General features: G+C 56.9%; 1 protein-coding gene across 1 annotated transcript in view; it reads right to left on the reverse strand.

Annotated features, from left to right (window-relative positions):
- LOC148505736 (uncharacterized) overlaps positions 1 to 13,911 on the reverse strand; it is a 155,825-nt gene that overhangs the window by 1,566 nt on the left and 140,348 nt on the right. The window contains exon 3 of the mRNA XM_088447797.1: positions 11,928 to 12,056. Coding sequence (XP_088303923.1) covers positions 11,928 to 12,056 — 129 coding nt within the window. The remainder of the gene's footprint in view (positions 1 to 11,927; positions 12,057 to 13,911) is intronic.

A 13,911-nucleotide genomic window follows, 5' to 3' on the forward strand; every position in this document is an offset into this window, starting at 1 on the left:
ATGCACACTGTATATTGTAGTATTTTATTTAAAAAACAATCTACACATTCCAAATCCATCCTCTTCATTCCAAGTAGGCATCCAAAAACACCAGCCCCACAGACGTGCACTGTACAGGCTGGTTAATCCTTTCTTTAAGGGTCCCCACTTTCCAAGGAAAGCCATCCCTGGGCTGAGCAGTTTGGGGCTGGTCCATGCTGTGTGTCTCCCTGCTACAGTATGTCATTATTCCGCTGGTTCAGCCTGGTGCTGGATATAGGAAAATAGGGGCAAGCTCACGGTGTGTTTTTCTCCCGTATGTCCCATATCAGGCTAGGCTGATAGGTCCGTGGATTGCTTTTCAACCTAACGGAGCTTGCACAGATCAGTATGATGCTTTTGTTTGGACGGGTTTACTGTCTGTTTTATAAAGAAAGATCAAAACCAGCAGCATTAACAGCTGAAACCCCATGGATGAGACATATAGGGATCTAGGAGCTCATTCAGAGTCGGTCGTGAGCGCTAAGCGCTCACAACCGACTCGATGTTGCCCCACAGCGCATGCGCGCGACGGAGCCGGCTCCGTCGTGCGCATGCGCGAGACCCGGCTAACGACGGGTGCTCCGTCGTTAGGGGTCTCGCAGCAGACGGGGCGAGCTGTCGATGTTGAGTGACAGCTCGCCCTGTTTGCTGGGCGGGCCGGGGGCATGCCCGGCCAAACGGAGGCGTTCCAGTCGGAATGCTTGCCGTTTGGGGGCGGCCCCACTGACATCATTGCTGATGTCAGTGGGGAGCTTCCTGCTCGATCACACACATCATCTAGTGTATATGCGGCGGTATTCCACCTCTACCCTGAGTGTTATTACACTTCTCTCCTGTATGTAGGATCCTATTTATGTGTTTGTATCTCTCACCTGCATGTACCTCTCACCTGTGCACACCCACCTCTCGCCTGTGTGCACACCCACCTCTCACCTCTGTGCACACCCACCTCTCACCTCTGTGCACACCCACCTCTCGCCTCTGTGCACACCCACCTCTCACATGTGCACACCCACCTCTCGCCTATGTGCACTCCCACCTCTCACCTGTGTGCCCTCCCACCTCTCACCTCTGTGCACTACCACCTCTCACCTGCATGCACTCCCACCTCTCACCTCTCTGAACTCCCACCTCTCACCTGCGTGCACTCCTACCTCTCACATGCATGCACTCCCACCTCTCACCTGCGTGCTCTCCCACCTCTCACCTGCGTGCACTCCCACCTCTCACCTATGTGAACTCCCACCTCTCACCTTTGTGCACTCCCACCTCTCATCTCTGTGCACTCCAACCTCTCACCTGTGTGCACTCCCACCTCTCACCTGCGTGCACTCCTACCTCTCACCTGCGTGCACTCCCACCTCTCACCTCTGTGCACTCCCACCTCTCATCTCTGTGCACTTCTACCTCTCACCTGCGTGCACTCCCACCTCTCATCTCTGTGCACTCCCACCTCTCACCTGTGTGCACACCCACCTCTCACCTCTGTGCACTCCCACCTCCCACCTCTCATCTCTGTGCACTCCCACCTCTCACCTGCATGCACTCTCACCTCTCATCTCTGTGCACTCCCAACTCTCATATCTGTGCACTCCCACCACTGTGCACTCCCACCTCTCACCTCTGTGCACTCCCACCTCTCACCTGCGTGCACTCCCACCTCTCATCTCTGTGCACTCCCACCTCTCACCTGCGTACACTCCCACCTCTCACCTCTGTGCACACCCACCTCTCACATGTGCACACCCACCTCTCGCCTGTGTGCACTCCCATCTCTCACCTGTGTGCACTCCCACCACTCACCTGCGTGCACTCCCACCTCTCACCTCTCTGAACTCCAACCTCTCACCTTCGTGCACTCCTACCTCTCACATGCATGCACTCCCACCTCTCACCTGCGTGCTCTCCCACCTCTCAGCTGCGTACACTCCCACCTCTCACCTGTGTGCACTCCCACCTCTCGCCAATGTGCACTCCCACCTCTCACCTGTGTGCACTCCGACCTCTCATCTCTGTGCACTCCCACCTTTCACCTGTGTGCACTCCCACCTCTCACCTGCGTGCACTCCTACCTCTCACCTGCGTGCACTCCCACCTCTCACCTCTGTGCACTCCCACCTCTCACCTGCATGCACCCCCACCTCTCATCTCTGTGCACTCCCACCTCTCACCAGCGTGCCCTCCCACCTCTCATCTCTGTGCACTCCCACCTCTCACCTGCGTGCACTCCCACCTCTCATCTCTGTGCACTTCTACCTCTCACCTGCGTGCACTCCCACCTCTCATCTCTGTGCACTCCCACCTCTCACCTGTGTGCACACCCACCTCTCACCTCTGTGCACTCCCACCTCTCATCTCTGTGCACTTCTACCTCTCACCTGCGTGCACTCCCACCTCTCATCTCTGTGCACTCCCACCTCTCACCTGCGTGCACTCTCACCTCTCATCTCAGTGCACTCCCACCTCTCATCTCCGTGCACTCCCACCTCTCACCTGCGTGCACTCCCACCTCTCATCTCTGTGCACTCCCACCTCTCACCTGCGTGCACTCCCACCTCTCACCTGTGTGCACTCCCACCTCTCATCTCTGTGCACTCCCACCTCTCACCTGTGTGCACTCCTACCTCTCACCTGTGTGCACTCCCACCTCTCACCTGTGTGCGTTCCAACCACTCACCTCTATGTACTCCCACCTCTCACCTGCGTGCACTCCCACCTCTCACCTGTGTGAACTCCCACCTCTCACCTCTCTGTACTCCCACCTCTCTTCTCTGTGCACTCCCACCTCTCATCTCTGAGCACTCCCAACTCTCACCTGTGTGCACTCCTACCTCTCACCTGTGTGCACTCCCACCTCTCATCTCTGTGCACACCAACCTCTCATCTCTGTGCACTCCCACCTCTCACCTGCCTGCACTCCCACCTCTCACCTCTGTGCACTCCCACCTCTCACCTGCATGCACCCCCACCTCTCATCTCTGTGCACTCCCACCTCTCACCAGCGTCCCCTCCCACCTCTCATCTCTGTGCACTCCCACCTCTCACCTGCGTGCACTCCCACCTCTCATCTCTGTGCACTTCTACCTCTCACCTGCGTGCACTCCCACCTCTCATCTCTGTGCACTCCCACCTCTCACCTGTGTGCACACCCACCTCTCACCTCTGTGCACTCCCACCTCTCATCTCTGTGCACTTCTACCTCTCACCTGCGTGCACTCCCACCTCTCATCTCTGTGCACTCCCACCTCTCACCTGCGTGCACTCTCACCTCTCATCTCAGTGCACTCCCACCTCTCATCTCCGTGCACTCCCACCTCTCACCTGCGTGCACTCCCACCTCTCATCTCTGTGCACTCCCACCTCTCACCTGCGTGCACTCCCACCTCTCACCTGTGTGCACTCCCACCTCTCATCTCTGTGCACTCCCACCTCTCACCTGTGTGCACTCCTACCTCTCACCTGTGTGCACTCCCACCTCTCACCTGTGTGCGTTCCAACCACTCACCTCTATGTACTCCCACCTCTCACCTGCGTGCACTCCCACCTCTCACCTGTGTGAACTCCCACCTCTCACCTCTCTGTACTCCCACCTCTCTTCTCTGTGCACTCCCACCTCTCATCTCTGAGCACTCCCAACTCTCACCTGTGTGCACGCCTACCTCTCACCTGTGTGCACTCCCACCTCTCATCTCTGTGCACACCAACCTCTCATCTCTGTGCACTCCCACCTCTCACCTCTGTGCACTCCCACCTCTCACCTGCGTGCACCCCCACCTCTCATCTCTGTGCACTCCCACCTCTCACCTGTGTGCCCTCCCACCTCTCATTTCTGTGCACCCCCACCTCTCACCTGCGTGCACTCCCACCTCTCATCTCTGTGCACTTCTACCTCTCACCTGCGTGCACTCCCACCTCTCATCTCTGTGCACTCCCACCTCTCACCTGTGTGCACACCCACCTCTCACCTCTGTGCACTCCCACCTCCCACCTCTCATCTCTGTGCACTCCCACCTCTCACCTGTGTGCACTCTCACCTCTCATCTCTGTGCACTCCCACCTCTCATCTCTGTGCACTCCCACCTCTGTGCACGCCCACCTCTCACCTCTGTGCACTCCCACCTCTCACCTGCGTGCACTCCCACCTCTCATCTCTCTGCACTCCCACCTCTCACCTGTGTGCACTCCCACCTCTCACCTGCGTGCACTCCCACCTCTCATCTCTGTGCACTCCCACCTCTCAGCTGTGTGCACTCCTACCTCTCACCTGTGTGAACTCCCACCTCTCAGCTCTGTGCACACCCACCTCTCACCTCTGTGCACTCCCACCTCTCACCGGTGTGCGCTCCAACCTCTCACCTCTATGCACTCCCACCTCTCACCTGCGTGCACTCCCACCTCTCACCTGTGTGAACTCCCACCTCTCACATCTCTGTACTCCCACCTCTCTTCTCTGTGCACTCCCACCTCTCATCTTTGTGCACTCCCACCTCTCACCTGTGTGCACTCCCACCTCTCACCTGTGTGCACTCCCACTTCTCATCTCTGTGCACACCCACCTCTCATCTCTGTGCACTCCCACCTCTAACCTGTGTGCACTCCCACCTCTCACCTGTGTGAACTCCCACCTCTCACCTCTCTGTACTCCCACCTCTCATCTCTGTGCACTCCCACCTCTCACCTGTGTGCACTCCTACCTCTCACCTGTGTGCACTCCCACCTCTCTTCTCTGTGCACTCACACCTCTCCCCTGCGTGCACTCCCACCTCTCACCTGTGTGAACTCCCACCTCTCACCTCTCTGTACGCCCACCTCTCTTCTCTGTGCACTCCCACCTCTCATCTCTGTGCACTCCCACCTCTCACCTGTGTGCACTCTTACCTCTCACCTGTGTGCACACCCACCTCTCATCTCTGTGCACTCCCACCTCTCACCTGTGTGCACTCCCTCCTCTCACCTGCGTGCACTCCCACCTCTCACCTGCGTGCACTCCCACCTCTCACCTCTGTGCACACCCACCTCTCACCTGTGTGCACTCCCACCTCTCACCTCTATGCACTCCCACCTCTACCCTGCGTGCACTCCTACCTCTCACCTGTGTGCACTTCCACATCTCACCTGTGTGCACTCCCACCTCTCACTTGTGTGCACTCCCACCCCTCACCTCTGTGCACACCCACCTCTCACCTCTGTGCACACCCACCTCTCGCCTCTGTGCACACCCACCTCTCACATGTGCACACCCACCTCTCGCCTGTGTGCACTCCCACCTCTCACCTGTGTGCACTCCCACCTCTCACCTCTGTGCACTCCCACCTCTAACCAGCATGTACTCCCACCTCTCACCTCTCTGAACTCCCACCTCTCACCTGCGTGCACTCCTACCTCTCACTTGCGTGCACTCCCACCTCTCACCTGTGTGCTCTCCCACCTCTCACCTGCGTGCACTCCCACCTCTCACCTGTGTGCACTCCCACCTCTCGCCTATGTGCACTCCCACCTCTCACCTGTGTGCACTCCCACCTCTCATCTCTGTGCACTCCCACCTCTCACCTGTGTGCACTCCCACCTCTCACCTGCGTGCACTCCTACCTCTCAACTGCGTACACTCCCACCTCTCACCTCTGTGCACTCCCACCTCTCACCTGCGTGCACCCCCACCTCTCATCTCTGTGCACTCCATCCTCTCACCTGCGTGCCCTCCCACCTCTCATCTCTGTGCATTCCCACCTCTCACCTGCGTGCACTCTCACCTCTCATCTCTGTGCACTTCTACCTCTCACCTGCGTGCACACCCACCTCTCATCTCTGTGCACTCCCTCCTCTCACCTCTGTGCACTCCCACCTCCCACCTTTCATCTCTGTGCACTCCCACCTCTCACCTGCGTGCACTCTCACCTCTTATCTCTGTGCACTCCCACATCTCATTTCTGTGCACTCCCACTTCTGTACACTCCCACCTCTCACCAGCATGCACTCCCACCTCTCACCTGCGTGCACTCCCACCTCTCACCTGTGTGCACTCCCACCTCTCATCTCTGTGCATTCCCACCTCTCACCTGTGTGCACTCCTACCTCTCACCTGTGTGCACTCCCACCTCTCATCTCTGTGCACACACACCTCTCACCAATGTGCACTCCCACCTCTCACCTGTGTGCGCTCCAACCTTTCACCTCTATGCACTCCCACCTCTCACCTACGTGCACTCCCACCTATCACCTGTGTGAACTCCCACCTCTCACCTCTCTGTTCTCCCACCTATCTTCTCTGTGCACTCCCACCTCTCACCTCTGTGCACTCCCACCTCTCACCTGCGTGCACCCCCACCTCTCATCTCTGTGCACTCCCACCTCTCACCTGCGTGCCCTCCCACCTCTCATCTCTGTGCATTCCCACCTCTCACCTGCGTGCACTCCCACCTCTCATCTCTGTGCACTTCTACCTCTCACCTGTGTGCACTCCCAACTCTCATCTCTGTGCACTCCCACCTCTCACCTCTGTGCACTCCCACCTCCCACCTCTCATCTCTGTGCACTCCCACCTCTCACCTGCGTGCACTCTCACCTCTCATCTCTGTGCACTCCCACATCTCATTTCTGTGCACTCCCACTTCTGTACACTCCCACCTCTCACCTGCGTGCACTCCCACCTCTCATCTCTGTGCACTCCCACCTCTCACCTGCGTGCACTCCCACCTCTCACCTGTGTGCACTCCCACCTCTCATCTCTGTGCACTCCCACCTCTCACCTGTGTGCACTCCTACCTCTCACCTGTGTGCACTCCCACCTCTCATCTCTGTGCACACCCACCTCTCACCTCTGTGCACTCCTACCTCTCACCTGTGTGCGCTCCAACCTTTCACCTCTATGCACTCCCACCTCTCACCTGCGTGCACTCCCACCTATCACCTGTGTGAACTCCCACCTCTCACCTCTCTGTACTCCCACCTATCTTCTCTGTGCGCTCCCACCTCTCATCTCTGTGCACTCCCACCTCTCATCTCTGTGCACTTCTACCTCTCACCTGCGTGCACTCCCACCTCTCATCTCTGTGCACTCCCACCTCTCACCTGCGTGCACTCTCACCTCTCATCTCAGTGTACTCCCACCTCTCATCTCCGTGCACTCCCACCTCTCACCTGCGTGCACTCCCACCTCTCATCTCTGTGCACTCCCACCTCTCACCTGCGTGCACTCCCACCTCTCACCTGTGTGCACTCCCACCTCTCATCTCTGTGCACTCCCACCTCTCACCTGTGTGCACTCCTACCTCTCACCTGTGTGCACTCCCACCTCTCACCTGTGTGTGTTCCAACCTCTCACCTCTATGTACTCCCACCTCTCACCTGCGTGCACTCCCACCTCTCACCTGTGTGAACTCCCACCTCTCACCTCTCTGTACTCCCACCTCTCTTCTCTGTGCACTCCCACCTCTCATCTCTGAGCACTCCCAACTCTCACCTGTGTGCACTCCTACCTCTCACCTATGTGCACTCCCACCTCTCATCTCTGTGCACACCAACCTCTCATCTCTGTGCACTCCCACCTCTCACCTGTGTGCACTCCCACCTCTCACCTGCGTGCACCCCCACCTCTCATCTCTGTGCACTCCCACCTCTCACCTGTGTGCCCCTCCCACCTCTCATTTCTGTGCACCCCCACCTCTCACCTGCGTGCACTCCCACCTCTCATCTCTGTGCACTTCTACCTCTCACCTGCGTGCACTCCCACCTCTCATCTCTGTGCACTCCCACCTCTCACCTGTGTGCACACCCTCCTCTCACCTCTGTGCACTCCCACCTCCCACCTCTCATCTCTGTGCACTCCCACCTCTCACCTGTGTGCACTCTCACCTCTCATCTCTGTGCACTCCCACCTCTCATCTCTGTGCACTCCCACCTCTGTGCACGCCCACCTCTCACCTCTGTGCACTCCCACCTCTCACCTGCGTGCACTCCCACCTCTCATCTCTCTGCACTCCCACCTCTCACCTGTGTGCACTCCCACCTCTCACCTGCGTGCACTCCCACCTCTCATCTCTGTGCACTCCCACCTCTCACCTGTGTGCACTCCTACCTCTCACCTGTGTGAACTCCCACCTCTCAGCTCTGTGCACACCCACCTCTCACCTCTGTGCACTCCCACCTCTCACCGGTGTGCGCTCCAACCTCTCACCTCTATGCACTCCCACCTCTCACCTGCGTGCACTCCCACCTCTCACCTGTGTGAACTCCCACCTCTCACATCTCTGTACTCCCACCTCTCTTCTCTGTGCACTCCCACCTCTCTTCTTTGTGCACTCCCACCTCTCACCTGTGTGCACTCCCACCTCTCACCTGTGTGCACTCCCACTTCTCATCTCTGTGCACACCCACCTCTCATCTCTGTGCACTCCCACCTCTAACCTGTGTGCACTCCCACCTCTCACCTGTGTGAACTCCCACCTCTCACCTCTCTGTACTCCCACCTCTCATCTCTGTGCACTCCCACCTCTCACCTGTGTGCACTCCTACCTCTCACCTGTGTGCACTCCCACCTCTCTTCTCTGTGCACTCACACCTCTCCCCTGCGTGCACTCCCACCTCTCACCTGTGTGAACTCCCACCTCTCACCTCTCTGTACGCCCACCTCTCTTCTCTGTGCACTCCCACCTCTCATCTCTGTGCACTCCCACCTCTCACCTGTGTGCACTCTTACCTCTCACCTGTGTGCACACCCACCTCTCATCTCTGTGCACTCCCACCTCTCACCTGTGTGCACTCCCTCCTCTCACCTGCGTGCACTCCCACCTCTCACCTGCGTGCACTCCCACCTCTCACCTCTGTGCACACCCACCTCTCACCTGTGTGCACTCCCACCTCTCACCTCTATGCACTCCCACCTCTACCCTGCGTGCACTCCTACCTCTCACCTGTGTGCACTTCCACATCTCACCTGTGTGCACTCCCACCTCTCACTTGTGTGCACTCCCACCCCTCACCTCTGTGCACACCCACCTCTCACCTCTGTGCACACCCACCTCTCGCCTCTGTGCACACCCACCTCTCACATGTGCACACCCACCTCTCGCCTGTGTGCACTCCCACCACTCACCTGTGTGCACTCCCACCTCTCACCTCTGTGCACTCCCACCTCTAACCAGCATGTACTCCCACCTCTCACCTCTCTGAACTCCCACCTCTCACCTGCGTGCACTCCTACCTCTCACTTGCGTGCACTCCCACCTCTCACCTGTGTGCTCTCCCACCTCTCACCTGCGTGCACTCCCACCTCTCACCTGTGTGCACTCCCACCTCTCGCCTATGTGCACTCCCACCTCTCACCTGTGTGCACTCCCACCTCTCATCTCTGTGCACTCCCACCTCTCACCTGTGTGCACTCCCACCTCTCACCTGCGTGCACTCCTACCTCTCACCTGCGTGCACTCCCACCTCTCACCTCTGTGCACTCCCACCTCTCACCTGCGTGCACCCCCACCTCTCATCTCTGTGCACTCCATCCTCTCACCTGCGTGCCCTCCCACCTCTCATCTCTGTGCATTCCCACCTCTCACCTGCGTGCACTCCCACCTCTCATCTCTGTGCACTTCTACCTCTCACCTGCGTGCACACCCACCTCTCATCTCTGTGCACTCCCTCCTCTCTCCTCTGTGCACTCCCACCTCCCACCTCTCATCTCTGTGCACTCCCACCTCTCACCTGCGTGCACTCTCACCTCTTATCTCTGTGCACTCCCACATCTCATTTCTGTGCACTCCCACTTCTGTACACTCCCACCTCTCACCTGCATGCACTCCCACCTCTCACCTGCGTGCACTCCCACCTCTCACCTGTGTGCACTCCCACCTCTCATCTCTGTGCACTCCCACCTCTCACCAATGTGCACTCCCACCTCTCACCTGTGTGCGCTCCAACCTTTCACCTCTATGCACTCCCACCTCTCACCTGCGTGCACTCCCACCTATCACCTGTGTGAACTCCCACCTCTCACCTCTCTGTTCTCCCACCTATCTTCTCTGTGCACTCCCACCTCTCACCTCTGTGCACTCCCACCTCTCACCTGCGTGCACCCCCACCTCTCATCTCTGTGCACTCCCACCTCTCACCTGCGTGCCCTCCCACCTCTCATCTCTGTGCATTCCCACCTCTCACCTGCGTGCACTCCCACCTCTCATCTCTGTGCACTTCTACCTCTCACCTGTGTGCACTCCCACCTCTCATCTCTGTGCACTCCCACCTCTCACCTCTGTGCACTCCCACCTCCCACCTCTCATCTCTGTGCACTCCCACCTCTCACCTGCGTGCACTCTCACCTCTCATCTCTGTGCACTCCCACATCTCATTTCTGTGCACTCCCACTTCTGTACACTCCCACCTCTCACCTGCGTGCACTCCCACCTCTCATCTCTGTGCACTCCCACCTCTCACCTGCGTGCACTCCCACCTCTCACCTGTGTGCACTCCCACCTCTCATCTCTGTGCACTTCCACCTCTCACCTGTGTGCACTCCTACCTCTCACCTGTGTGCACTCCCACCTCTCATCTCTGTGCACACCCACCTCTCACCTCTGTGCACTCCCACCTCTCACCTGTGTGCGCTCCAACCTTTCACCTCTATGCACTCCCACCTCTCACCTGCGTGCACTCCCACCTATCACCTGTGTGAACTCCCACCTCTCACCTCTCTGTACTCCCACCTATCTTCTCTGTGCGCTCCCACCTCTCATCTCTGTGCACTCCCACCTCTCACCTGTGTGCACTCCTACCTCTCACCTGTGTGCACTCCCACCTCTCTTCTCTGTGCACACCCACCTCTCATCTCTGTGCACTCCCACCTCTCACCCGTGTGCACTCCCACCTCTCACCTGCATGCACCCCCACCTCTCATCTCTGTGCACTCCCACATCTCACCTGCATGCCCTCCCACCTCTCATCTCTGTGCACTCCCACCTCTCACCTGCGTGCACTCCCACCTCTCATCTCTGTGCACTTCTACCTCTCACCTGCGTGCACTCCCACCTCTCATCTCTGTGCACTCCCACCTCTCATCTCTGTGCACTTCTACCTCTCACCTGCGTGCACTCCCACCTCTCATCTCTGTGCACTCCCACCTCTCACCTGCGTGCACTCTCACCTCTCATCTCTGTGTACTCCCACCTCTCATCTCTGTGCACTCCCACCTCTGTGCACTCCCACCTCTCACCTCTGTGCACTCCCACCTCTCACCTGCGTGCACTCCCACCTCTCATCTCTGTGCACTCCCACCTCTCACCTGCGTGCACTCCCACCTCTCACCTGTGTGCACTCCCACCTCTCATCTCTGTGCACTCCCACCTCTCACCTGTGTGCAATCCTACCTCTCACCTGTGTGCACTCCCACCTCTCATCTCTGTGCACACCCACCTCTCACCTCTGTGCACTCCCACCTCTCACCTGTGTGCGCTCCAACATCTCACCTCTATGCACTCCCACCTCTCACCTGTGTGAACTCCCACCTCTCACCTCTCTGTACTCCCACCTCTCTTCTCTGTGCACTCCCACCTCTCTTCTCTGTGCACACCCACCTCTCACCTGTGTGCACTCCCACCTCTCACCTCTATGCACTCCCACCTCTACCCTGCGTGCACTCCTACCTCTCACCTGTGTGCACTCCAACCTCTCACCTCTCTGTACTCCCACCTCTCATCTCTCTGTACTCCCACCTCTCATCTCTGTGCACTCCCACCTCTCACCTCTGTGCACTACCACCTCTCACCTGCGTGCACTCACACCTCTCACCTCTCTGTACTCCCACCTCTCATCTCTCTGTACTCCCACCTCTCATCTCTGTGCACACCCACCTCTCACCTCTGTGCACTCCCACCTCTCACCTGCGTGCACTCACACTTCTCATCTCTGTGCACTCTCACCTGGATCTCCTGCATACTTTCTCCTCCTGCACAGACAACAGGTGATGATGCACATGATGATGGCGATGAGGAGAGAAGTTCCAGACGCTGCCAGTATGATAATACCGTACATCTCATCGCACCACCAGGCTGGAAAACAACAAGATCTCCATCAGAAAATGACAGTGAACACAGGGTCTCATTCAGACCTGCTCGCGAGCGCTGAGCGCTCACAAGCGGGTTGATGTTGCCCAAATGCACATGCGCACGATGGAAGCGCCTCCGTCGTGCGAATGCGCGAGACCCGAATAACAACGGGGTAGCCGTCGTTATAGGTCTCGCACCAAAGGGGGCGTGCTGTCGATGGAGAGTGACAGCATGCCCCCTTTGGTGGGTGTGCCAGGGGTGTGGCTGCCCAGACGGAGGCGTTCCCATGGGAACGCCTACCGTCTGGGTCTGGCCCCAGCGACATCACTAGTGATGTCAGTGGGAGTGATTTTGGCTCTGATAGAGCCTAAATCACTCCAGGGCTTGCGGTCACCGAGACCCTACCGCAAGGGTCTCGTCGCAAGCCCGATGGTCATCATGGACGCTCGCATAAGCTGTCGGTGGTAACCCACAGCTATGCGAGCGTCCAAAAGTCCGCTTCGCAAAAAAAAAAAACATGCCCTGATTCAGAGCCGGACGCAATTTGCGGTCTGTTGACGCCTCTATGTCTGAACGAGCGAACGAAACATGTGCTCACTATTTTGGAAAAAACGCCCCCTGGCCGCTCGCATCATACGTCATCTCCACTATTTATTTGGTTAATCGAGTACATCGAAAGGCATCTGAACTACTCGCAGTGCTTGTGGTTGGATTTTCCTACAAGTGTGGAAGAAGCTGTTGGATGATCTTGAAGAGATTGGACAGCAATGTAGTAAAGATGGCAAAGGCAAGAGCTAAAATTGCTCTCACAGATGCCCACTTGCTGGCTAATCTACGTGCTACTAGGTACAGGGGAGAAAAGCTTAGTCCAGCTGAAATTGAGACCGCTATAGAGTTTGCTCATGCCAATAATTGGCAAATAACGCCGGTTGCCATCAACTTTCTTGCAGCCATGAAACCATTTGCACCATACATGTTTGAAGTGGACATTTTACGCCAAGTATCTCCTCGCCTGGTGGATGTCCTACGCAGCTCAGCTTCACTTAGACACTTCTGTAGTAAATCCTCTGAAGCAGACGTTCAGCGCAGTTTCATCAAGTGCAGGAATTGAAAGGATTTTTTCAACGTACGGTTTTGTACAATCCAAAACGCGCAACAGATGGGAAAGGAAAAAGCAGCTGAGCTGGTCGCATGCTACAGAGCCTTTTCTGTTGGGGACAAACGTGAGGACGTGGACAAAGACAGAGCCTAATTGTACTTCTTGATGCAACTGTTTAGTGTATATATTCTATTACTCTGTTCATTTTGTTACTGTTCTCACTTCAAAAATTGTTCATGTATTACTAAAACAAGGTGTAAACATCTTAAATTAAACAGTTTACTTTAAAAAAAATGTTAATTAAAAATTCAGATTTTTATGCAACCCTGCTAGTGTTAATTGGGTGGGTCGTGTAACCTTGGCGCGGAACACTGCAAATAGGAATTATGCGACAACATATGTACCTGGTCCTGGGGATAATCATATTGTTCTGACATGAACGGAGAACATTTACTAAATATTAGGGGTGAGCGGGTTCGGATTTCTGAAATCCGAACCCCCAAGAGCCCCCCCGATCCGAGGCCGATCCGAGTCAGGCTCGACTTTTCCCGCCTGACTCGGATCTGAAATCGAGGCAAAACGTCATCATCCCGCCTTCCGGGTCTCGCGGGTTTTGGATCCTATATAAGGTATCCGCGTCGGCGCCATTTTCTCACTCGGCTGTGGACAGTAAAGAGGGAGGGTGGGAGTTAGGGCTGGCTGGGCTGTGTAGTGTAGTGTAGTGCAGTGTAGTGTTGTGCTGTGCTGCGCTGTGCTGCT

Source organism: Taudactylus pleione, unplaced genomic scaffold (genome assembly GCF_031769625.1).
Source record: "Taudactylus pleione unplaced genomic scaffold, aTauple2 ptg000440l, whole genome shotgun sequence".
Classification (NCBI taxonomy): domain Eukaryota; kingdom Metazoa; phylum Chordata; class Amphibia; order Anura; family Myobatrachidae; genus Taudactylus; species Taudactylus pleione.